Source organism: Camellia sinensis, chromosome 3 (assembly GCF_055761805.1).
Source record: "Camellia sinensis isolate YWXY chromosome 3, ASM5576180v1, whole genome shotgun sequence".
Taxonomy (NCBI): domain Eukaryota; kingdom Viridiplantae; phylum Streptophyta; class Magnoliopsida; order Ericales; family Theaceae; genus Camellia; species Camellia sinensis.
Genome location: NC_138963.1, coordinates 143,718,684 through 143,746,245, shown reverse-complemented (window position 1 = coordinate 143,746,245; position 27,562 = coordinate 143,718,684). Strand labels below are relative to the sequence as shown.

Sequence of the window (27,562 nt, the reverse complement as noted above, 5' to 3'; positions counted from 1 at the left end):
ATATTAAAATAGTAAATAAAAAGATTAAATAACATTAAAAAAAACCATTGAACTAACTACAACAATCATATTAAAAAAAGAGCCATTGAACAAACTACAATCACATCACATTTTTTCCATAACAAAATAAGTAAATGAAAAAAAAGAACTATTAAACTAACTACAATCACATTAAAAAAAAAAAAGAATCATTTAACTAATTATAATCATATTTTTCTCTTGTAAGGGTTTATATTTATCTAACTTCAATCATATTAAAAAATCAAATTATAATTTTTTATTCGCTAGACAAATCACAAATATTTTTATGCGCTATCTAATTACAATATTAAAACACTAAACAAAAGAAAAAGTCAAGAAGGAGAAAACAAAAAGAAAACTTACTGTTTGCATACGTGGTTTATAACTAGATAGATATAGATATAGCTATTTATATTTGTTTTAAATTTTTTTTAATATACAAATTATTTATTTTGAAAAAAGGTACTGCAGTAATTATGAGAGAAGTTAAAAAGTCTTGTGTGTTGAGATAAATTAATAAATGCTGAGGTTAATTTTTTTTTTAAAAAAATTAGGATTGACATATTGGCACTTCCACAGACCTTGGGGGTTAGAAACCCTATTTTACTTAATATATAGTATAGATGACAATATAGGAATATTTTAATTTTTTTCATTAAATCGTTAACCGATCTAAATGTGCATTTCAATTCACAAATTACAAGAGAATTATGTGATCATTTTTAAATGCTATGATCATTTTTAAACGCTATGATGGTAAATCACACGTCCCAAAGTATAAAAATGGAATTTTCCTTACAATTCATAGAGTCGTAATAAGAGGGTCTATAATTATTGTGTTATTTTAAAATTTTAATCTTATTTAAATTATTTTTCTTTTTATTTAAATTATTTTTAAATTTAAAAAAAATATATATACTAAAGTGATGATTTTTTCACAATTATTATATATGAATATCTCAATGAGCAATGGTGGAAATTTTGACTGGTTGGAGTAGTCTGAATTTGTGCATATTAGTTGTTTGGTTAGTCGTAAAATAAAAATAATAATTGTAGTTGAATTGTACCACAGTTAATAATTTGTGCATGTTAATTGTTCGATCAATCATTCAAAAATATAAGTAATCACGGTTGATAAGAATGGAATCATAATTGATAAGGATTATACGGGTGGTCTAGACGATAATCCAACCGGCAAGAGTTGGTTTTTTAATTTTTTAACTTTTTGGTTAGAGTTAAAAAGTTTTTTTTGGATAGATTTTTTAATTTTTTTATTTTTGTGAAAGAAAAAATAAAATAATTATAAATTGAATGTGATATTTTGTCCTATTTAACTAAAATAACATATTTTATCATATATGATTATTGAAAAATTTTCAAACCACTAATTTAACACCACTAATACATCACTAATGACATGGTACCATATGAACCCCACCACTAATATGATAGTTTATCCTTTATTTTATGTTTTCAACAATGATTCATCCCCCTTTTTCTTCCACCCCCTTGACCCCCTCTCTCTTATTGGTTACATTTTTTTTTTTTTTCCTGCTCCTCCAATCACCACCCGCCACATGGCAAATGGGGGTGACCCCCAAAAGAGGGTCCCAAGCATTATTCTTATGTTTTTTTCTTGCATTGCCAGCTCATTAAAGTTGATATTAGAGCAGTAAATAATCAGTGTTGATGACTATTTTAGCCAAACAATAATGCTAGGTAGCTCAAAAATTTGTGATTCAAATTGCTCAAATCACTCAAAACGACGTCGTTTTGAGTGTAAATGAGTGTAAAACGACGTCATTTTGACAGATTTGAACCATTTAAACTACAAAATTTTGAGCTACCAAACATTTTCCTTAACCAAAATAGACGTCCCAAACGGGGCTTAAGAGTGATTCGGGCCACTTGAGGTCCACTAACGAATCAAATTGGCCCTAAATTTTCTGAAACCCGTAACATCTCTCTCCCTCTCCCTCGCCGTCTCCGTCTCATGGCCATGGCAGCTACGTTTGCAGCAGCAGCAAGACCATGCTCATCATTTGTGGCAATTACTCGCCAAAGAAGGGCCAAGCGAGTTGTCTTCAATTACTCTGCTCAACCCGTTTCTTCATCTTCTTCTTCAGAATCAAGAAAGCTCATTCTCTACTCCAAGCCCGGTTGCTGTTTGTGCGATGGCCTCAAAGAAAAGCTCCACGCCGCTTTCTCTCTCTCTTCCCCAGACCATGACTCCCTCCACGACATCGATTTGCAGGTCTTCATTCCCTCTTTCTCATAATATATATATATATATATATATTCACTCACGAGTTGGGTTTTTGTACTTTTATTAGACTAGCCATATTGCCTCACACACACTCTCTCTCTCTCAATTGCTTTGATTTGTTGTTTGTTGTTTGCTGTTTGTCAGATAAGGGATATAACAACGAATCCTGAGTGGGAGAGGGCTTACCAGTACGAGATACCTGTGTTGGCCAGAGTCCTGTCTGATGGCACTGAGGTTTCTCATTTCCCAAATTACTACTTTTAAGCTGTTGTTTGTTAACTTTGTCTTTCACTCATGAATTTTTTTGTGGGTTTTTTACTCTTTTTTTTTTTTTTCGTTTTTTTGGGGGGGAAATCTTTTGATCTTCTGGTTTGGCTGCTGATTTTGTTATTCAGGAACTCCTAAATTTGAGCAATGCAGGCTGATAGTTTCAATTGTTAATACAAAAATGCTATGAACCCCGTCTTGCCAACCCATAATTTACCCCCGAATGGTGGAGATTAAATTGATGAATTGTGGGTCCATGACTAAAATGAATTTGGCCATTGATTCTTTTTTCTGGGTAAATTCTGGTTCGTATGTCTGGGTTTGTAGTGTTGTTGTTAATAAGAACCTTAATGATTATTTGAATAATTAACTTCATTCAACATTGTTAACAACACTAATGTTTAACATTCACCCAAAAAAAAAATATCTAATGTTTAACAATTCATTCATTTTTTATTTTTGGTGGAGAAATCCATTTACAGTATTAGTTATTATTGTTTTTTGAGAAAATCTGCATCAAGAGTATGTCAGCAAATCTAATATTTGCACATAGTCATATCATATACTTGTGGGAAAAACAACAAAAACACTAGTCAAACAACAACAGTATACACAACACACTTGATGACTGAAATTCTTAGAAGAGATGCCCCAATTATCACACTCATCTAGCACTAGTACAGAATTTCACATTCCTTAATGAGCTAAGCTTAACCATAATGTCAACCACTAGCCCATCTAGAACCGCATAAACAGGCTTCCTGAATATCTTACTAATCCTTTCCTTCCAAATATGATACATAGCAGCAGCAAGGGCCAACGTGCATACATGAACTGTAATAGCCTTGTCTCCACAATTTCCAACAGCCCAAACTAGCTCTTCATCAATATTTTGCATTCTTAGTCTAGGAAAAATTATTCTCCAGATAATAGTCCAAATATATGCTGAAAATTCACAACAGAAAAATAGATGATCATGAGTTGAGCTCATTGCACAAAACTCATGTGTTTTCCGAAACGGTTCCCTACTTGAGTAGCCTATCCATTGTAGCCAATCTCCTCTAAACAACAACCTGTTGCACAAAGCTCCACTTAAGAACATTCTGAGAGAACCACACCACTTTGTGCCAAGGGGCAACAGGGAACACAGTTTGAATTGCTTGCCAAGCTGTAGCCACACTATATTCACCATTACTAGAGGGTAGCCAATCCACGGAGTTAGGCTTATTAGGATTTGGTAGGAAGCTAGCAAGGGTATTAGTTTCAATATCAGTAATAACCTCTGTTATACCTCTAGGCCACTTCCAATTACCCAAGCTAATAATAGAGGAAACTCTGCTATCTGCAGCTCCGCTCATATGGAAAGCAACCCTTTCCCCATATTTCTTATTCAAAGGACCCAAGGGAGGCCAACTATCAAGCCACAAAAATGTAGAAATCCCATCATCAATGATATACTTGATCAAGGATTGCCCCACAGTTACATGAAGCGGGAGCTAGGGAATGAGGGCCTTATAGAAGAGTTCAAGGTTGGGACCGGGAGCAAGGGTGAGGGTGAGGTTCCGGAGTGAGGAGCGAGGCCCCATAGGAGTTTCTTGCTGCTAAGAGTTGCTCCACAGTTCTTATATCAAAAAATTTCCTAATTGTCGAGGATGACTTAGTAGGAAGAGTCATATGCCATAAACTCTGATCCTTAATCACACAAGTATGAGCCAACTTAACCCACAAAAAATCAATTTTCTTGCTCAAAGCCTACAAATGCCTTAGCATAGTGGTCTTATTCAACTCTAAAGTTTTTTGAATCCCAGCTCCCTTCAGTCATAAGTGCACAAATGTGCTCCTCCTTAACTTTTGCACCTGACTACTTCAGCTCACTCCTTTTACACACAAAATTATTCAAAATTTTGTCTATACTACATAGCACAGCCTGAGGCAATAGGAATATAGAGCTCCAATATACTTGAATGTTGAATAATATTGAGATTTCAAGTTGCAATTTACCCCTATATGGTAGGGATTTAGTGGCTCTACCCAATATTTTGAATTTCAACAATTCATAGTCCTAGGAAGTTAACCTGGTAAATATAAGGTATGGTTTGTAAGTTATTTTTAGTTTTATACTTATGATTTTAAATTTAAGTTATGGTTTGTAAGTTATATAATATAATGACATTTAATTTTGGTTTATACCTTTATTTTTGATATTAAGGCCTTGTTTGGGGTACCCTATTTTAGTCTATTTTTTTATCTTTTTATCTTTTTATCTTTTTTGGGTCACTTCAATCAACTTCTCCTCTCTGCTTTTCTACACATCTTTTTATAAAAAGTTAAAAAGTACACTTCGGATTGTTTGTGATGATCTAAATAAGTGCACTTTTTTACTTTTTATGAAATATAGGTTGGGTTTGGGTTGAGTTTGAAGTAATGTGTTAGAGAGGTGATGTGACTTAAATAAGATGATGTAACTTAAATAGGATAGTGACTTTTTGACTTTTTAGCTTTTTTTAAATATGCCAAACCAGCCCTTATTTAGAACATCCCAAACCACTCCTAAATATTAATTGTAGGTTGGATCTTAACAAATAAAACTATTTAATCAATTTTTGCATTATTTCAAATTGAAAATAAATATTTTTTTACAAACATACTAAGTTGTACACATATCCTACTTTTTTTGGATTTTACCATATCAATATACCCATATCATACAAGTGTCAACACTCGTGTTCATATCTGTGCTTCATAGATGTTTAGAGAGACAGAAATGGTTTTTTTTTTTGGCACCGTTTTGTCAATTTGGTGAATTCGTTGTTGTATTTTGCACCACTCAACTAAAAGGATCATTAGAATCGCCTTTTGGACAATAAGACTATAGCCTATAGGTAAACTTGTCTGTCCATATTTGAGTACCAAACATGTTATTTAAAAATCACAAATTCAGGGACATGTGTCATGTCTTCGTACATGTAGGGTTGCAAATGAATCGAGCTGTTCATGAACAAGCTCGTTAAGGGCTCGGCTCATTTAGTAAGCGAGCCGAGCTCGAATATTAGGCTCGTTTAGTAAACGAGCTGAGCACGAGCTCAAATAAGCTCGGTTCGTTTATCTTTATTTAAATTATATAATAAATATATTATTTATATATTAAATAATATAAATAATATTAAAAAAAAAGCTTATCCAGCCGAGCCAAGGTCGAGTTTCATTAATACTAACGAGACGAGTTGAGCTGAGCTCGAGCTCAATGTTAAAATTTACCATCACCTACCACCAATTTACCATCACCTACCACCACCTACTCCTCACCTACTACACTCACCCTCTCCTATATAATGAGTCACTCACCATTTGTAATATACACAACAACAATATATATCAATCAATAAATACATCAATTTTAACATGGTATCAGAGCAAGGTTGAGAAGCTAGTAATTCTGCTTCACCGGCGGGCGGCAGCCTCGCCTTGGCCGCCCGCCGGACCTCTACCCATACCTTCACTCCGCTGCTCTCTCTCAACATTTTCTCTCTCTCTCTCCATGGCGGATGTTCATCATGGAGGAGCACAAGGCATCAAGCTATTTAGCACAACAATCGCAGTACAAATCAGACAACACCAACAACAACAAACAACAAAAAATGATCATCCAAACAAAGCTGATGATCATCATCATCATGATCAAACAATAACAGACAAGAGACCAGACAAGATCGTACCATGTCCTAGGTGCAAACTATGTTACATGGACTCTTCAAAATAAATCAAATACCCGTGTCGGACACCCGACACTCGGACAAGGGTATGAGATATGTGTCGGATACTTTTCAACGGATACTTCTTATATAATTGTATATAACACTATTATTATATGTACATATTGTTGTATAATTGCTATAAATGTCATTTTGACACTATAAGTTAAATATAATACCATTTTATCTCACATATTAGATTAAAAATATAAAAATATGACATTTTTTTGCCGAGTCCACGTATCCTTAAATTTATGATTTGATGAGTCCGACCTCTAGATACATACCCGCACCCGACACCCGTACCCGAGTCCATGTAACATAGGGTGCAAATCCATGGAGAACAGAGGGAGTGCTAGGTTGGCAAATGTGTTGCGATAGTCCTCTACTTTGTGTCCTCCATCTTGAACCTTGTACAGCTCCAGACAGACGAGACCAGTGGCCATTGCTGTGGAGGTTGCAATTGCGGGGATAATCCTTCCAGCTATGAATTTGGCTCTCAGTTTATCAACTTCAGGAATACTGGACCATCACTTTCTCAACAGCTTCAGCCAACTTCCTAGGGTTCTTGGCCCAATCAGGAATCGGGATGCCAAATGTCTCCGCCCGTAGTCTCGACCCTGCCAGAATAAATTGCAGGTGGCTGAGATCCGTAACGGAGAATTGCAGTGGCTAGGGAAGCGATTAGGGGCCGACCAAAATGGAGCCCCTGTACTGGTTGCGGCATCTTCAGGGAAAGTAAAAATCAACTGTTTCACACGGCTAGCAAAATAATCTTCAAACTTTAGACGGGCCCAGGTGCAATCTTGGAATGTTTCGCATCTTTCACTGTCAAGGCACTCCTCAGACACCTCTCTCTCTCTCTCTCTTTTGTTTTACTTTCCAACCCATGTGCATTTTTTTTTTTTTATTCTACTTTTTGACAACCCATAGGGTCCCAAGTCTCTCTCTTCTTTTTTCCAACATAATCATCTCTCCCAGAGCATCATACACACAAACCCATGAGACAATTAATGTTGGAACAGACATATGCTGCTAAAGCAATTTGGTATGTTCTATTATAATATATTATATTATTATAGTATGATATATTACATTGGCCATTAGGTATCCAGCTGGTTTTGCCCACACCCATACTCTTTTTTATTTTTAAATCAATCTTCACCTTTTTTTTTTTTCTTTTCATCCACTTTACACCATGCCGTCTGATCTTACTATTCTTTTTATTTATTTTATTTTATCTTCTTTCTTTCAAAAAAATAAAAAAATAAAAAATAAAAAATAAAACAATTCACACATTCTCACCCCTTTTTTTCTGCATGTCCTTCCTACCATTCGGGTTTGCACAACACATTTATTTTATTCATATCCGGAGATCAACCCCGATCACAATTTTACACCAAAAAAAAAAAAAAACAAACACACCCACACACACAACAACTTCATCCACAGGCGGGATTTTTCTTCTCTACTCTGCCGCCGGTCTTTTGTTCTTGCCTCCGTCTTGGACGGCCCTTGCCGGTGTTGCCTCCGTGTTTCCTTGTCCACCGAGCACGTTCACTCCCCCATACTCCTCCACTGCCGCCTATGTTACATGGACTCTTCAAAATAAATCAAATACCCGTGTCGGACACCCGACACTCGGACAAGGGTATGAGATATGTGTCGGATACTTTTCAACGGATACTTCTTATATAATTGTATATAACACTATTATTATATGTACATATTGTTGTATAATTGCTATAAATGTCATTTTGACACTATAAGTTAAATATAATACCATTTTATCTCACATATTAGATTAAAAATATAAAAATATGACATTTTTTTGCCGAGTCCACGTATCCTTAAATTTATGATTTGATGAGTCCGACCTCTAGATACATACCCGCACCCGACACCCGTACCCGAGTCCATGTAACATAGACTGCCGCATATGGCGAACCTCCGAATCGGAACATCACGGTGGCCTTCCGCTTTAGCTCCTTGTTTTCTGCCTTTAGCACACTTATCTCTGCTCGCGCATCCTTATACATGCGTTGGAGCAGAGCCAGCTGGGAGTTTAACTGTTGCACCTCATTTGTCCTGCTCTGCAGCCGGTGCGACAAATTTGTAACCGCAGTCATGGTTTCCACGCATGACTTCAGAGTATACTGATTGGCCTCAATATCAGTTTGCACCGCCATTTTTTGCTCCACCGACCGCATCGGAAAGTTCAACGGAGCAAACACAGAGGTGTTTGGTTGAGGTTCACTGGCCACCGCACCAGTTATTTCTCTTGTGGACTCGTTAAGGTCTGGAAAGAGAGTGAGCAGACCACGGGAAGATGAAGCCATTTTTTGGACAACAGAGTGTCTCTCTCAGGAATCTCTCTCAGAAAACAGAGTGTTACAGAGTATCTCTCTCAGAAATCTCTCTCAGAAAACGAAGAGTTTTTCAGAGTTTTTCTAGCAGGTTTTTTGTCTCTGCTTCCAAGCCTCAGCCTCCGCTTCGGTTTATAAAGACCATGACAAAGAGGCCGACACGCGTTCTGTCGATCACGTGCATCGCCGCGTGTCTGGCGCACCTTTTGATGGCACGCCTTTTTATGGATTGGGCACGCCTTTTGATGGCACGCCTTTTTATAGATTGGGCACACCTTTTGAGGGTGCGACTTTTTAAGGGTCCGACAAGACTCTGTAAACTGTCCCGACATTGATTCCGGTTAGCTCCTTTATGGGTCCGACAAGACTCTGTAAACTGTCCCGACATTGATTTCGGTTAGCTCATTTATGGGTCCGACAGGACTCTGTAAACTGTCCCGACATTGATTCCGGTTAGTTTCTACAAGGGTCCAGCAAGACTCCGTAAACTGTCACAACATTGTCTGCTACAACGGTCCGACATGACCCCATAAACTGTCTTCTACATCGGTCTGACACCGCCATCCAGTGTCCTCTACACCGTTATGACACCACCATACAGTGTCCTCTACAACGTTATGACACCCCCATACAGTGTCCTCTACAACGTTATGACACCACCATCCAGTGTCTTCACCAATGGTCTGACACGACCGTACAGTGTCTCCTATCCTCTTTTATTTTTATGTATTTTCTTGTTTTGTTACTCTCTCCAAACTCAAGTTGGTTAATTTCTATCCTCCTTGAGTTTGCGGGGGGCTGTTAAAATTTACCATCACCTACCACCACCTACTCCTCACCTACTACACTCACCCTCTCCTATATAATGAGCCACTCACCATTTGTAATATACACAACAACAATATATATCAATCAATAAATACATCAATTTTAACACTCAATAAACGAGCTCGATAAGCAAACGACTCGTTTGTAACCCTACGTGCATGCCACAAAACAGGTTTGGTATTTTAGTGTTGGAAAGGTGATTTGGCAATGAAAGTATTGTATTTGGAAACAAGATGGTGGAAATTGGAAAAAATATAACAAAAAAATAAAACTTATTCTAATATGTACCCTAAAATTCTTTTGAGAGAAGTAGAGAGCGTATCTCCTTGAAAATCTAGTTGCTCATCTAATCTTGCTAGTGTTCTCAAATCCTAACTTGCTATAATTTGCTTCACTTTACGTTGGTTCTATTAAATTTTTTGTCCAAACTTTTGGTATATGTTTTCTTAAATAAAATAGAGAGGATTTATATACTTTTGATGGTTGATCTATTCATTATCGAACTTGAAGGCTTTTTCCCTTTATGATGTAATGGTTTATAAAATTATAATTGATGAATAGTATTTGGGAAGTTAAATAATGTTTAAATTATAGATTTGAGTGTTTTTTTACCCCATTAATTTTGGTTGTTTGTAGCAGCTAATTTTTTTTTTTTTCATATTCCGTTGTGCTTGTATAATCTTTTTTTTTTTTTTTTTGAAAATCATTGTGTCACTTGTCCGTATCCTTGCCTTTTAGGTTTTACGATATCTCCTTGTGTAATTGAGCAAATTTCTTGGTCAAATAAGCAGTCCCTTCTCTTTCTTATCAACCAAGTAATTATTTGTAAAAATTGATGTATATTATTGATTGATATATTTTGTTGTTTACTGTCTATTACAAATGGTTCCTTATATAGATGTAGGTGTAGTGGATGGTGGTAGTGGTGTAGTGGGTTAGGTTTAGTGGAGTAGGTGAGGTGGTAGTGGTGTAGTGGGTTAGGTTTAGTGGAGTAGGTGAGGTGGTAGTGGTGGTAGGTGATGGTAAATTCTAACATTATTGTTAATCTTTCATTCTTTTAAGTTCTTGGTTGTTTAATACTCCTTTGTTATTCAGGCTGTGGCGAAATTTTGCTGGGATTTGTTGAATTACCTGATGATTACATAGCTCAAACTTTATAGCATTTGTCAAAATTGGTTTTTCTCTAAAACTTGAAAAAAGGAGATGAGAAACATAATTTCATGTTGGATATAAGTAATTTGGTGTTGGGTTCCCTGGAACTTGGCTGATCTTTAAACCTGTGCTCTTCAATTTTATAAGTAAATCAATCTGAAGAAGGTTCAAAAAGGAAATAGCCACTGTGGTCAACATTTCTCTTGTTTAAATAGTAAGAGCATCATAATAAGAGCGGCAATGACTTCTCTTTTAAGTTGTCTGCCTAAGATGGAACACCAGATTTGTTGTAAAATTATTATTCAGTCAAAAATACTTCATAAGTGTGAACTTTAACTTCGAAACCATATTTTACTTAATATTCGATTTGGTTTTGTACTATATTGTTGCTTCATTATTTAAATTTAAAAAAAAAAATGCAACTAGGGTTAAAACAAAGTAAGGGCAAAACAAGTGACAAAGCTTGGCTAAGAATCATAGACACGAGAGACAACTCTGTCATGATGACACAACAATTTTAAACATCCAAGACATGACATGTGTATTAGTTATATATATTTTTTATTATGTCACCGACCAAAAAACATTTAGTATATGTTATTTATGTGAGTACTTCATTTAGAGATGCTAAGAAAATAAAGCATAATACTAATTTTTGAAGTCTAAAAGAGAATGAATTAATAGGTATAAATCTATATTATTATTCTTTTGATGATTGGATCCTAAGTTTTTTTGTTTAAGCTTGTAATGTGTTTTATGTAGATCTAAGTGATGAACATGTGTGTTCCCCAAGTGTTTGAGGTGTGTACTGTTTTTTATTTTTATTTTTTTAATTTATTATTATAATATTGTTATAGTAAATAATAGGACATATTTGAATGACTGTCCGACATGTCGGGAAATCTAACGAGTGTGAGGGCCTAATCTTGAACTTAGATGATTAATCCTTTAATTGGCTGGTTGGCTTCTCTTGATCACGTTGTTTTCCCATTAATGATCAACTAATAGATTAATTTGCTAAACCTAATCGCGTGCTTCCCAATAGGTTAAATTGACCTTGGAGAACTGATTTAGGTATTTTCAAAGCTGGTAGACATTTTATGTAAGGGCATTCTTTCGCTCATTGAAGAAAGTAAAAATACCAGTGCTTCTTGTTGACCAATTTGGTTTGATTACTAATGAACTTTTTTGTTGCTCACTTTTGTTATTTTTTTTCTTGGGTGTTTTTTGTCCATTCCTTTCAAATGTACAACACCAATATCTAGATTCTTCTTTATGACTTGCAGGTGCTTTAGAATTCATTGTGAAGACCTGTTATCCTTTGTCATTTCCTATTAGCTTTCCCTTTTCTTTTCTCCTACTCGCGCGTTTTTCTACCCTGAGTTATATATAATGACACTCTTTAGGATAAATTACAAATACATCCCTTGAGGTTTGCTTAAAATATAGATTAGCCCATGTGATTCTAGAAATTACATCTCACCTCTTCAAGTTTCTAATTGCATAACCAATGACCTATTGTATTAATAAGTCATCTAGGAAGCATGGATACGAGATACGAGTACGATACGATACGGATACGGCAATACGACAAAACCTAAAAAAATAAAATATGGGTACAGCTAGGATACGTTTGTAAAAAAATATATATTTTAAAATTATTAGTAGTGAGATACATGTAAGCTCAAGAATTTGAGAAACCACATTGTAATTTTATGATGCAAAATACTAACCCTTAAGAATTATGTATTAATTTAAGTTTTTCAATTAATCTAGCGAATATTTCATTTCAATATCAAGTCTAATATGTTTATATTACAATAATAGAATAATCCAACTTTTCCCTTTGGCACTAGTAAAAATGTTGTATTATTGATACTTGTTAAGTGTTAGGGGTAGTTTGGTCTTTATGTCTTAGTTTTATTAGTATAAATAGCTGTATGTAAGGGAGAAACCCTATGCTTTTTGAATTAAGGAATATACAGCAGCTCTCTCTCTCTCTCTCTCTCTCTCTCTCTCTCTCGTTCTTCTTCTTCTTCTTATTATTCTTCTTCTTCTCATCGTCTATACATTCAACATGGTATCAGAGCACAATCTTCCTCCTTGAAGATGATTCCTCTCATTTTTCTCTCCTTGTTCTTGTAGGTAGGTACGTCTATAACAGCAACAAAAGCAAAAAAAAAAAAAAAAAAAAAAAAAATCAGCGTACTCGAAATTTAATGGGTATTCACTTGTAATCTCCTTTTGATGTCTTGGTCATTCTTGATTGCTTTTTCCAATTTTTTTTATTTTTCGTCAAAATTGGGTGATTTTTTGAAAGCTGCTATTTGAACCCTTTTTGCTTGGTTTTGTCCCTTCCTCTCACTTCTGTAGGAGCCGACTGGAACCCTTAAAGGGTTTACTGTCCATGGTTTGAGGTATTTTTGCCCTACCTTGGCTTTTTTCTATGTTTTGGATGGTCTGCTTCAGTTTTTTGGGCTTGTAGGTGATCTGGTTACTGTGTTCTAGGATAATCTTACCCTGTTTTAGCCTTAAAATGTGAGTTACTGTGCCGGTTCAGTGTTTTCTGGATTTGTTTGATATCCTGCTTGTGTTTCTGCACCATCTTTCTCTCATCTCATGGCTGCTAATGAGGGTAAGGGCAAGGAGGACAGTGGACTGAGTCGTGGTATGACTCTTGGTGATAGTCCATCTCTCCAGATTAGTCCGGTCAAGCTTAATGGCCAATTACTTGATTTGGTCCCGCTCTTGCAGTCTTGCCATTGCCGCCCGGCGGTTAACAAGCTATATTACTAGTAGTACCCAACAACCTACTGAGAATATTGCTTTATCTGCACAATGGATTTCTGAGAATACTTTAGTTATGACCTGGCTCATCAATTCTATGGAGCCCACCATTAGTCGGATTTTTCTCTTGATGGATACTGCTCATAAGATCTGGATAGTTGCCTCTCAGATGTATTCTTAGCAGGGGAATGATGCATAGGCCTATGAATTGCGTAAGAAGATTAGGGGATTGGATCAGAAGGATTGCTCTCTGGCAATCTACTATGCTGAGTTGAGTGGTTTATGGCAGGAGTTAGATTTCTACCAGAGTTTCCAGCCAGTTTGCTCTACGGATGCCACTATGTTTCAGCAGGTTGTGGAAAAGGAACGGGTGTATGACTTTCTTGTTGGCCTAAATTTGGAGTATGATCAGATACGGGTTTAGGTGTTGGGTCGCTCTCTGTTTCCTACGTTGCGTAAGGCTAATGCACTGGTTCAGCAGGAGAAGAGTCGTCGTAGTGCTATGGTGCATGCTCCTGTTCCGGATCAGTTAGCGATGGTTGTCAGCCCCACGTCTTGTGATACTCTGCCTTGTCAGCCTCAAGGTGGTGGTAAGGGTCCATTTGTTGATCAAGACCGGTTGAAGTGTGAGTATTGTGGAAAAGATAGACATGATAAATGTAGCTCGACTTTTCGTGCTCCCTTTCGGAAGAATGAATAGCCTTTACAGTTCGGACTCCACTTGTGTGGTTTTTGAATCTGATTTCACAAGTGCAATATGAAACGGTGGAAACACAAAAAGAGTCCAAATCCGGCAATTTCTTTTGAAAAATCAATGTTTGAATCAAATGTCAAAAATGGACTGCTTTGTCAGATTTCAGAGTCGCCACCTAAATATTTATTTTTGAGAAATTTAGGAAACCCATGACTCGTGCCAAAGGCCATTAGTTCGTCGTTACCAAAGTGTCTTGGTTCGGAAACTTAGGTATGAGAGGGGAAGGTCAATAATTGAACACCCCACTCACCCGATCAAAGATCGGTCTCTACTAATCATGATGTGGTTTTTATGTACAGTATACGTTCTTGTTCTATATGTAACATACAAGTGTAGACTAATTTCACGAAAAGTTTGGAATGTTTGATTTCATGTTTGTTTTGAAAAAAAGTGTTTTGAATATGTATCACTGAAAATGGTGATCTTATATATACATGAATCAACATATCCCAATTCAAGTAATTAGCCTTCATCCACTAGCATTCAAACAGGTATATCAAATAAGCAGTTAGTCTCATGGTAGTATGTTTGATATGACAGCATTCACACTTATGCAATATGCTAAAGCAAAAATGCTTACCTTAATGTCCGAAGGCGAGTCCAAAAAGAAAGCAAATAGTTAGAAAAAAATGTATGATCCTAATTTAATGACTACTGCACCACATGCAACGTGCAATTAAGGTTTGGCTACTAGTATGGCATGTGAGTCAATTCAAGGCCTGTGATAGCGCGCATGTATGCGAGTAAGGAGTTTGAATTTGACATTTGAATAATATGATGAGCCGAACTTTTATGCATGTAAACGAATGGATGCAAATCATGGAAAATGCTAATTAAACATGATGTCCCTAATCTAACCATCATAAGCAGTGAAATAAAAGGGAGAAAGAATGAGGGTTGGAAGACATACAACTTATTACATATTTATCCTCGCGAAGGAGGGTCTGAATGTCCAAATGTCCGAATAAATAATTATTACAAAGCCGAATGACTAACAAATGAAAGGGGCTGTCTAATTTATTACAATAATAATATGCAATAATGAGGCTTTATCTCCAATTTTCTTCAACTCCAAACCTTTAACCAAGATGTTTTAAAGATTTTTTTGTTTTCAAAGAGTTCACCTCCCTTTCATTTATTTTCATTTTGTCCTTGCTCGGTTTACTGACAAGTGCAGTTTTAAATGAAATGCGAGCCTCGGAACATCGTAGAAGCATTTGGACAAATATTTTGAAAGAGGGTTTTGGTTTAAAATAATTTGGCCAAAATGGGGTGCAAGGTTTGGAATTAGAGCTTGAATCTAAATTTCTTCGCTGAGAATTCAAAAGATTGCACAGTGTGACTTTCATCATCGAGTGTTTGGAATAAAGCGCCTAAATCTTACAAGCAGTCAAAATTAGGGTGTCTACAATAAAGAACACTGTTGGAAGTTGCATGGCCGACCTACTCGAGGCCGTGGTCGTGGTGCTGGTGTTCGTCCTCAAGCACATGTTTCTGAGACTACTACTTGTTAGAATTTACCTTCACCTACACCACTATCACCTCACCTACTCCACTAAACCTAACCCACTACACCACTACCACCTCACCTACTCCACTAAACCTAACCCACTACACCACTACCACCTCCACTTCACCTACTCCTTACCTACTACACACTCACCCTCTTCTATATATAGGAATCATGAATCATTGTAATAGATATCAATATATCAATCAATAATAATACATACAATTTATTCTCTCTCTTTCTCTATACATTATTTCTTACATGGTATCAGAGCTGGTTTAAAACCTAGTATTTTCGCTTCTCCGGCGGGCGGCAACCTCACCTTAGCCGCCTGTCGGACCTCAACCTATTCCGCTGATAAAATCAACAAAGATTTGTGCAACTGTAGTCATGTGTGAGGCTGATGGAGAAGAATTCTTCACCTCATATGACGAGACAGTCTGGAACTGGAAACACTGCAACATTCTGCTCTGGAATTCTGCAGCAGCTAGATTATAGCTTGGTTGAGTGCCAAGCTTTGGTTCTTCCACCCACTCTTGAACTTGCCCAGCAAAGTGTGAAGGTTCATGCTTGTGTTGGAGGGACTAGTGTGCGCGAAGATCAGCGCATTCTCTCCAGTGGGGTTCATGTTGTTGTTGGTACTCCTGGTCGTGTGTTTGACATGTTGCGGAGACAATCACTTCGCCCTGTTTACATCAAAATGTTTGTCTTGGATGAAGCTGATGAAATGCTGTCACGAGGTTTTTTAAAAATCAGATCTATGATATTTTCCAGTTGCTGCCACCCAAAATCCAGGTTGGGGTGTTCTCTGCCACAATGCCACCAGAGGCTCTTGAAATCACCAGGAAATTCATGAATAAGCCTGGAAAGAGAAAAAGCTCATGCTAGGATTTGCGAAGTGATTCGCTGCAGGAATTTTGGCTTTGGATGAAACCCTTACCATACTCCACTCATTCTCTCCAACTGTTCTAACTTTTTATTTTTATTATTATTATTATTATATCAAATAATCAATGCACTCATGTTCCCCACTAACAGTGTCCACTTTTGACCCAAACCATTTTCAATCCATCATTTCTCCTTCACCTTTTGCACCCCACTCACCGACTCTCTCTCCACTTTATCACATGGGTTTGTCCCTCTCTCTCCTCCATTTGATTTCAAAAATCACTTATTTTTATTTATTTTTTCCAAGTCACTTTTCCTCTTTTTTAAATACCCCACTTTATTTTGAAACAATCGCACTGATGTTTTTCATATAATCCATCTATAAATATTTTTTATCTATTTTCTTTCTCCCTTGTTTTCTTTCATTTTATTTTTATTTTTTCAACAAAACACTCCCAAAACAAAAACAAAAACAAAAACAAAAACAAAAAAAAAAAAAAATAAAAAAAAAAAAAAATAACATTTTACAAACTTGTCATTTCTTCATGCCGGGGATCAACCCCGATCAGCATTTTACACCATAAAAAAAAAATAATAAAAAAAATAAAAATAAAAAAACACAAAACAAAACAAAACACAACCAACACAAATCGGAACAGTGGGATTTTTCTTCTCGCCTATTCCGCCGGTCTTTTCTTCTTGCCACCGTCTTGGGCGGCCCTTGCCGGTGTTGCCTCCGTGTTTCCCACTCCACTGGGCATGATCACTACTCTCTGCTCCTCCACTGCAGCATATGGCGGCCCTCCAAATCGGAACATAAAACTGGCCTTCCGTTTCAGCTCCTTGTTTTCCGCCTTTAGCACACTTATCTCTGCTCGCGCATCCTTATACATGCGTTGGAGCAGAGCCAGTTGGGCGTTTAACTGCTGCACCTCATTTGTCCTACTCTGCAGCCGGTTCGACAAATTTGTAACCGCAGTCATGGTTTCCACACATGACTTTAAGGTATACTGATTGGCCTCCACATCCGACTGCACCGCCATTTTTTGCTCCACCGACCGCATCGGAAAGTTCAACGGAGCAAAACCAGAGGTGTTTGGTTGAGGTTCACTGGCCACCGCACCAGTTATTTCTCTTGTGGACTCGTTCAGTTCTGGAAAGAGCGTGAGCAGACCACGGGAAGAGGAGGCCATGTTCTGGGTAGCTGGACGGGAAGAAGAGGCCATGTTGCTGAGTGTTTCAGAGACGGGTTGGTTACAGAGTATTACAGAGTTTCTTTCTCAGCAAAGGAAGAGTTGTTTTCAGAGGATTTTCAGAAGTTTTTTTGTCTGCCTCAGCCTCAGCATCAACCTTGGTTAAATAGCGAGGCTGCCACGCGCATCGCGCGCCTCTTGACGCCCGACAAACTGGCACGCCTTTTCATGGCACATCTTTTGATAAAGTGGACACGCCTTTTGATGGCACGTCTTTTGATGGCACGCCTTTTGATGGCACGCCTTTTTATGAATTGGGCGCACCTTTTGAGGATGCGATTTTTTACAAGGGTCCGACAAGACTCTATAAACTGTCCCGACATTTGATACCGGTTAGCTTTTTCAAGGGTCCGACAAGACTCTGTAAACTGTCCCGACATTGATTCCGGTTAGCTCCTTTATGGGTCCGACAAGACTCTGTAAACTGTCCCGACATTGATTCCGGTTAGCTCCTTTATGGGTCCGACAAGACTCTGTAAACTGTCCCGACATAGATTCCGGTTAGCTCCTTTATGGGTCCGACAAGACTCTGTAAACTGTCCCGACATTAATTTCGGTTAGCTCCTTTATGGGTCCGACAAGACTCTGTAAACTGTCCCGACATTGATTCCGGTTAGTTTCTACAAGGGTCCAGCAAGACTCCGTAAACTGTCACAACATTGTCTTCTACAACGGTCCGACATGACCCCATAAACTGTCTTCTACAACGGTCCGACATGACCCCATAAACTGTCTTCTCCAAACGGTCCGACATGACCCCATAAACTGTCTTCTACAACGGTCCGACATGACCCCATAAACTGTCTTCTACAACGGTCCGACATGACCCCATAAACTGTCTTCTACATCGGTCTGACACCACCATACAGTGTCCTCTACAACGTTATGACACCCCATACAGTGTCTTCACCAACGGTCTGACACGACCATACAGTGTCTCCTATCCTTTTTTATTTTTATGTATTTTCTTGTTTTGTTCCTCTCTCCAAACTCAAGTTGGTTAGTTTCTATCCTCCTTGAGTTTGCGGGGGGCTGTTAGAATTTACCTTCACCTATACCACTATCACCTCACCTACTCCACTAAACCTAACCCACTACACCACTACCACCTCACCTACTCCACTAAACCTAACCCACTACACCACTACCACCTCCACTTCACCTACTCCTTACCTACTACACACTCACCCTCTTCTATATATAGGAATCATGAATCATTGTAATAGATATCAATATATCAATCAATAATAATACATACAATTTATTCTCTCTCTTTCTCTATACATTATTTCTTACACTACTAGTGCCTCGAATGATGCTGGTTCTATTTCCCAGGATGAGTTTCACACTCTCAGACGTTTGATGGCTCGACTTGATTCTTCATCTGCCTTAGCTCCTTCCTCTTCTGCCTCTTCCAACTTTGCCCACACAGGTATTTCTGCTAGTGCACTTAGTGCCTCTTCGTCATCTCCTTGGATCATTGATTCCGATGCTACCGATCATATGACGGGTACTTCTAGTTTTTTCCATTCTTATTCACCTAGTTCTGGGCGAGATAAGGTTAGAGTGACTGATGGCACTTTATCTTCTATCTCCGGCAAGGGTTTTGTTCATTGCACCTCTTTACTTTCGCTTTCATCTCTTCTTCATGTTCCTAATTTTTCAACAAACTTACTTTCTGTTAGTAGCCTTACTACTGCTCTCAATTGCTCTATAACCTTTTTTCCGACTCATTGTCTTTCAGGAACTGGCTACGGGGAAAATGATTGACAGTGGTAGAGCACAAAGTGGACTGTACTTTCTGGATGCCATTCCTGCATCACCTTTGTCCTCTCAGGCTCTTCAATGCACTTCTGGCTCCTCTGTTCGTCTCCTTCATCAGTGGCATCGCCGTTTGGGGCATCCTTCCTTTAGCATTTTAGAGAAACTTTTTCCTTTATTAGTTCATGATTGTCCTAGGAATAACTTTGTTTGTGATGCTTGTGAGCTTGCTAAGCATAAACGTACTTGTTATCCTTCAATTAATAAAAGAAATATTTTTTCTTTTATGCTTATTCATACCGATGTGTGGAACCCTTCCCCTGTGGTTTCTACCTCTGGTTATCTGTGGTTTGTCACATTTATTTATTGTTATTCCCGTGTGACTTGGATTTATTTACTTCGTACTAAAAATGAGGCTTTTCCGTGCTTCAAAAGTTTTCATAAAATGGTATCCAATCTCTTTAATATTACTATCAAAATTCTTAGGAGTAATAATGGGATTGAATATGTTGATGGCGCTTTCAGGGCATACCTTGAGGAGCATGACATTCTTTATCAGACTAGTTATGTTTGCACTCCTAAACAGAATGGAGTTGCTGAACGCAAGAATGACCACCTCCTTGAGGTTGCTCGCTCTCTCTTGTTTACCATGCACGTTCCTAAGTCTTTTTGGGGGGATGTTGTTCTTACCGCTACTTACCTTATTAACCGTATGCCCTCTAGTGTTCTCTATTTCCAAATTCCTCTTGAGCTTCTTCCTGTGACTTATCCCACTTCTTCCCTTCCGCTTCGAGTTTTTGATAGTGTTTGTTTTGTTCATCTTCAACCTCGTACTCGTGGGAAGCTTGATCCTAAGGCTGTCCAGTGTGTCTTTCTTGGTTATTTTGCTACTCAAAAGGGCTACAAATGCTATGATCCTCACAGTCATAAGCTGTATGTTAGTATAGATATCACCTTTCATGAATCGGAGTCCTTTTTTTCTGGTCCTCTGCTATCTCATCAAGGGGAGAGTGGTATCGATGAGATTGCGGATGAGACGGCATCATATCAGCATGAGTTGTCTTTTTTCCTTTCTAATCAGCGGCCTGTTATTTGTGGTGAGGGGGAGCCTAGTAGTTCTGTTGATGAGGAGTCGGATATCGGTGGTCGTTTGGACAAGGCTGATCTTAAGACTTATTCACGGCGTCAGAAAGAGTAGGCTTCTCTTGTGCCACAAAGTCAATCATCATCTCCTATGCCAGTTCCACACCTAGTTTCCACTGACTCTATAGGTAATAATCCTCAACCTATTTTTTCGCCTGTTGTTGATGGTCCTGTTACTGATAATTTGAGTCTTCGTATTGCTCTCAGAAAGGGGTTAGAGCCTATACTCAACACCCTATTTCTAAATTCGTGTCCTATGATTCGTTGTCTTCTCCACATCGTGCTTTTGTTTCGTCTCTTTCTTTTGTGTGTATTCCGCGGGGCTGGAAAGAAGCCATCAATGATCCTAAGTGGAAAGTAGCTATGGTAGAAGAGATGCAAACTTTGAGTAAAAATAACACATGGGAGTTGGTGTCTTTTCCTAATGGGAAAAAATCAGTCGGATGCAAGTGGGTGTTCACCATTAAGCACAATGCAAATGAGACGATTGAACGGTACAAAGCAAGACTAGTGGCCAAGGGATTTACCCAGACATATGGAATAGATTATCAAGAAACTTTTGCCCTGGTAGCAAAGATGAATTCCATTCGAGCTATTTTGTCATGTGCTGCTAATTTGGGATGGCCTCTACAGCAACTAGATGTGAAGAATGCTTTTCTTCATGGGGATTTGGAGAAGGAGGTATATATGGATGTACCTCCAGGATTCTCATGTCAGTCTACAGTTGGAAAGGTTTGTAGATTGAAGAAGGCTTTATACAGTTTGAAACAATCTCTTAGAGCCTGGTTTGGTAGATTCCTAAAGGCAACGCAAGGATTTGGGTATCAGCAAAGCAATGCGGATCACACCTTCTTTGTCAAACACAATGTATATAAGGTAACAGTGCTTATTGTATATGTGGATGACATAGTTGTGACAGGTAATGATGAGGAGGAGGTGACCCATCTCAAGATGTAGTTAGCCAAGGAGTTTGAGATAAAAATCCTTGGTCCATTGAGATACTTTCTTGGGATTGAAGTTGCCAGATCTGATAAAGGCATCTTCATTTCTCAAAGGAAGTACATTTTAGATCTTCTTGAGGAAACGGGCATGTTGGGCTGCAGACCAACTGATTCACCGATTGATACTAATCATCGTCTTTGTAGTGGGGTTGGTGAGCTTGTGGAGAAGGAATGGTACCAAAGACTTGTGGGAAGATTGATATATCTCTCTCATACTCGTCCAGATATTGCCTATGCAGTTGGGATAGTGAGTCAGTTTATGCATGATCCTCGTGCAACTCATTTGGATGCAGTCTATCGCATTTTGAGGTACCCTAAATCTGATCCTGGAAAAGGAATTTTGTTCTCTAATCATGGTCACTTGAGGTTGGAAGCGTTCACAGATGCAGATTGGGCAAGCTCTATAGACGACCGACGCTCTACCTCCGGTTATTGTGCTTTTGTAAGGGGAAATTTAGTCACATGGCATAATAAGAAGCAATCGATAGTTTTTAGATCTAGTGCTGAAGTTGAATACAGGGCTATGGCATATGGAATATGTGAACAAATGTGGCTTCAATCTTTGTTGGGTGATATAGGACCTGATTAGAGTGATCTCATGACTTTGTATTGCGACAGCAAGGCTGCCATTAGTATTGCACACAATGCTGTTCAAACATGACTGTACTAAGCATATTGAGATTGATAGACATTTCATTAAGGAGAAGTTAAATAAGGGCGTGATATTTACGCCTTTTGTTAAGTCTGAAGATCAACTGGCGGATGTTTTTACTAAGGGTCTTAGTAGTAAAGTCTTTCACCCTATTTGTTGCAAGTTGGACATGAGAGACATCTTTACACCAACTTAAGGGAGAGTGTTAAGCGTTAAGGTTAGTTTGGTCTTTATGTATTATTCTTATTAGTATAAATAGTTGTAAGGGGGAAACCCTATGCTTTTTGAATTAAGGAATATACAGCTGCTCTCTCTCTCTCTTGTTCTTCTTCTTATCATCTATACGTTCAACAATATTTAATTTATTATTGTTATATTCTTGTTAATCCTTACTTTCTATTTAGTTATAGAGAACATGCATGAAATAATAAGGGTACATCAATTTTGACAAAATATATTCCTTTAACACACTACGTTCTTCTTATCGAAAAACTAAACAAATAATAGAAAAATATTCTTGTATTTATTCTTACAATTATATTATATTATAATTATAATGCTATGTAAGAAATGCTACAATTTTAATTTTGTAAAAGAATTAATAAGTGATTTGGAGTATCCGATATTTCAAAATTAATGAAAAATTAATTAAGAAGTATCCGATACTTTTAATAAGTATCCAATAGGTATCTACGAGTATCTAAGGTGTATCGGTATCCGATATGGATATGATATGGCTACGTCTATCTTTTTGAAGTATCCGTGCTTCATAATAAATCATTAAGTCAATTAATAATTTTTAAATGATGTCAACAATATATTTTGATTAACAATTTAGGTAATTTTATTGTTGCATAGAAGAGTAGTTAAGAATTTTATTTTTTCTGTTAATTATGTTAAATAAAAAATTTAAATAAGGGGGTATTTGTAATTTTTAGAACCGCGGGGCAATTACCCCACTCTTTATTTATAAGTATGGTTTATGTTGTATTTATGTATGTTCAAATACATATGCATACTTGTCTAATCCTGACAGTAACAAACACGGATTCTTTTAGTGCATCTTTGTACTGTCAAAAATTTAGTGTACATGTCAAGCTGGATTCTTGAGAACCAGAAACTTTATAATTAGATAGCATAAACCCTTATTAGCAATCAAATTAAGTGCAACACGTTTTTCGGACAAGGGTATCAGTAAAAAAGCTAAAAATTCCAAGGTTTCATTTTAGTGGTACACTTACCTAGAAATTTGACCTCACCACATACGCCAAGAAATTTATTTTTTAAACAAGCTTTTGTACATGTTGCTTTTCTGAAGGTGTAAGAAATCTTTATCTTTGTTGCAGGAGATACTTCCTAGATTATCTCCTCGCCTTGGAGTCGAGCTAATCCAAAAGAAACTAGCAGCTGCCTTGAGGCAATGAGATGTTTCCAGCAACGCTGTGTCTATGTTCTATATGTGTAACATTTGTCTTTCAAGCAAAGATTGTTCAACGAGATGAGCAATAATCAAAAGGTTAGTGTGCTTATCTTCATCTCAAATGACAAATATAAGGAGAGTTATTCAACATTAAGGCCTCGTTTTGGAACAGGTTATTTAGTAATTTTTTGATTTTTTTGCTAAAATATTAGGTAAGAAAATTAGTATGTTTAAAATGATTTTTTGATTTTTTACGAAAAGATGTGCAAAAAAATAGAGAGAAAAGGAAATCTTTGACTTTTTGGTATAGGTTATAGGCTTTTTGATTTTTTTTAGTAACTTTTTGGCTTTTAGGCTAAAAGTGTTGCATGCCAAACAAGGCCTTAGTTTTTGAGGCTTTCTACTTCTATTTGAGGCAAAATAGGCTTCTTGTGGGTATTGATGGAAGAGCGTGAAAGCCTAATGTATGAATGAACTCAGACTCATTTCTTTGTTAGAAAGTGCAATGTTATGATAGTCAACCTCAATCCTGCTTGACTGCAATTAAAATCCCATTCAAGCCTCGTATTTCTTTTTAAAAAACTTTTCTTCTGAGGAAGACTCAATTATTTCCAGATATCAAAGCCAGAACATATAGAAAAGTAATCTTTGTGATGTAGCCAAAAAGGATTCTACAAGGGAAAACCATTATTGAGAGAGACTAATGGTGTGTTTGGTTGGAGGATTTGGGGAGGGATTTGGAAAGGGAAAGGGAAAAGGTGTGTGAAACTATGTGAAATTTAGGCATGTTTTATTTATATTTCACCTAGCTTTTCCATTTCCTTTTCCAAATCCCTTCTCAAATCCCTCAACCAAACACAACATAAGGAACTTAGCCCCACTTAGGCTACATAGCAAATCATATATCTCATAGTAGGCTAGGTTTACCAGTGATCATATCAAGACTCAAGAGTCATACCAGTATGAATATCTGCAGTATATATAATTTACTGATATTGTACTACAGCACTTCACAGGTAACCAAGCTGCATATATAAATATATAATTGAGATATTAAGTCTGGTTATTTTATTTGTCAACATTATGTGCACTTCATGGAGGTTAGTTCCTTTGGAGTTCAACATGTCAACAAGTTCATCTCTAAAGATTTTCTTGTCTGCAGTAAGAGCAACAACCGGGCATTAAGTATGCCATCACTACTACATGGATAATGGTTGTTGATTTCATGAACCTTCCTTTCTAGCGATATCTTTAGTGTTAAGAATCGGGTGATGAGATCGTGAATTTTTTAAAATCCTTATTCAGAAAAAAGAGTTTTATAGTTGTTGAGTCGGCATATTAGCTGTGAATCAATTGCATCGACAGTGAGCCAGGTCGTGAATCAACTATGAAATAATACATGATCGGCTAATATGTAATTTATTTTTATTCCAATCTATATATCGGCGTGTATGTTAAAAATATGCCAATATTTAAAATCTTGCTATAAATCTATACTATTATATAAAGTTAACCCTTTAAGTTGGTGTGGATGTCACATTTTTTTCTTCCAACTACAAGTAATTACCGCTATGAGGCTCAATTGCTTCAGGTCCGATTATTTTAAATAACTGTCAAAACACATTATTATGTGTCGACTTCTAATAAATATAGGCTGTAGGAGAAAATTGTGTGGATGTAGTATTGGCGATATACTTATATGGGTAGTGTCGTTTTCACATCATATGCCAGGTAGGTGGTACGGAAGCCATGAACATTGTACCAGTTCACATTATATACCCCCCCCCCCCCCCCCCGGCGCGCGCGCGCACACATATATATGTATATATCCTATTCTATGTACCCAAAAACAAATCTACACAGCTGTTATGAAAATCCTATTTCTATACTTATATAAGTGGTGTTAATGGTAGAAAGAGACAATGCAAAAATAAATAAATAAATAAAGAGAAAGATGCATGAAACTTCGTGATCATTTATGCATTAATAATGATATACTATTATTTATTTATTTATTTATTTGAGAAATGTTATGTATCCCAAATATTCTACCAAACCTCTCACATAGGGTAGGACTCACACAAATCCACATGTGTGTGGATCCTACACCTATGTGAGAGGTTTGGTGAAATATTTGAAGTCCCTAGTATAACTCTATTTTTTAAAGTGTGTTGAAGTGTTTAGTGCCACTTCATTTTACAACTTATGATATGAAAATAATTTAAACAAGTTAGAAAAAATTGATTACTATAAGACTAGTGAGAAATGTTTTTAATTTTTACTTTTTGATTAATTTTTAACTTGTAATAAGTTGTATGAAACAGACTCATTATCATAAAGGTCAAAAGGCCTTTCTTTGTTTGGCATATTAAATTTATTTATATATATGTATATATTAATGCGTTATTATTGTTGTGCTGGCACTCACATAAATTCTTTGAACTTCTTATTTCTTTGAATACCTATCAACAAATTTCAAATTTTACAAAAGTTCTTTGGACATTCCACGTAATACCAAAGATAATCTCATTCTTTCAAACCCTAACTGCCACCCACCACGATGAGCTCCGGTCACCCTCTCTAGCTTCGGCTAACCCCTCTGGACATCCTCAACACCTCCCCACCATCCAACACTCTCACCTTTGCAATGCACTTGAACTAGAGCCTCAAAGAAATTAGTTGTGTGTGTGTGTGAGAGAGAGAGAGAGAGAGAGGGAGAGGGATTGACTCCAAGGAGGGAGAGGTGGGGTTAGGGTTGCAAAGGTGGGCATTTGCTGAGGTGAGGGTTGCAAGAGGAGCTAGGGGTAGTGACTAGAGCTGGGGAGGCATTGGAGGGCGTCAACCGGAGTCGGGGCTGGACGGGGGATGGTAGCTAGCACTGGTGGTGGGTGGGCGAGGGTAGGGTTAGAGTTAGAGTTAGAGTTAGAGTTAGACTTCGAGATTTAAAGGATGGGCAAAATTGAAGTTTTATGAATAAATAAAATTGTAATATTAATTCAAAGAACAAATTGGGATGGTATGATTTGAGAACCATCTTATGAACAAATTTAAAATATACATAATTATTCATAAATTATGAATCAATTAATTTTTAAGTGTTATTGCAACCTAAAAGTCTTAACATAAAATTTTGAAAAAATTACCCAATAGAGGTGTGCTCCCAATGGTACAGCTAAGTGAAGGTTTCATCTGAGGCACATAGTTTGAAAACACAAAATATATTTGGTGAAATTTCCTTCAAACTTCCAAGAAACTGACCCCTCATTTCATTGCAGGTTTTTCTCACAATTACTAAATAAACAAATTAGCTGGAGAGTGGCACAAACATGTGAGAAACCCTTTTTTTAAAATATAAAAAACATTTATTATTTATACTGAATTTGGACATTAAAAAAAAATCATATATATTATTGTCAGCCACCTGATAGAGTAACAAATATAAAATATTTATCATGTTATTTATTTCTGTTTAATTAAGGCAAATGATTCCTGCTGTATATTGATGTCTTAAATTTGTGTTCCCACTTGTGTCTTGTCTTGGGAGGAGGAAGGAGAGACGAGGGAGAGGGGTTTGTACGGATTGACGACACCATTCTTGTTGTTAGTCATATTCATGTTCAACATTTTTTTTTTTTTTTTTGGTCTCTGCTATTAATTGGGTATGTTAATTAAGGCTTTACCTAGTTATTTGAATTTAATTTGAAAACTCAAAAAACATTTTTCAAGGACATCTCTAACTCT

The 27,562-nt window shown here is 37.0% G+C and overlaps 1 protein-coding gene across 7 annotated transcripts; it reads left to right on the top strand.

Moving 5' to 3' along the window:
* Positions 1-1,886: 1,886 nt before the first annotated feature.
* On the top strand, positions 1,887-27,450 carry LOC114286206 (Thioredoxin superfamily protein). Of its 7 annotated transcripts, none has more exons than XR_014364545.1 (4): positions 1,928-2,275; positions 2,432-2,521; positions 23,748-23,917; positions 27,097-27,450. XR_014364545.1 is itself a non-coding variant. In XM_028229307.2 (4 exons), exons 1-4 carry the CDS (start codon positions 2,015-2,017, stop codon positions 19,612-19,614), a joined length of 474 nt encoding a protein of 157 aa, XP_028085108.2. In that variant the 5' UTR covers positions 1,928-2,014; the 3' UTR covers positions 19,615-19,898. The 7 variants fall into 7 exon arrangements, 3 of the variants coding, with proteins under 3 accessions (XP_028085109.1, XP_028085108.2, XP_028085107.2); XR_014364546.1 differs by lacking the exon at positions 27,097-27,450 and adding an exon at positions 25,553-26,187; XR_003637434.2 differs by lacking the exon at positions 27,097-27,450 and adding an exon at positions 24,984-25,299.
* The last annotated feature ends 112 nt before the right edge of the window (positions 27,451-27,562 follow it).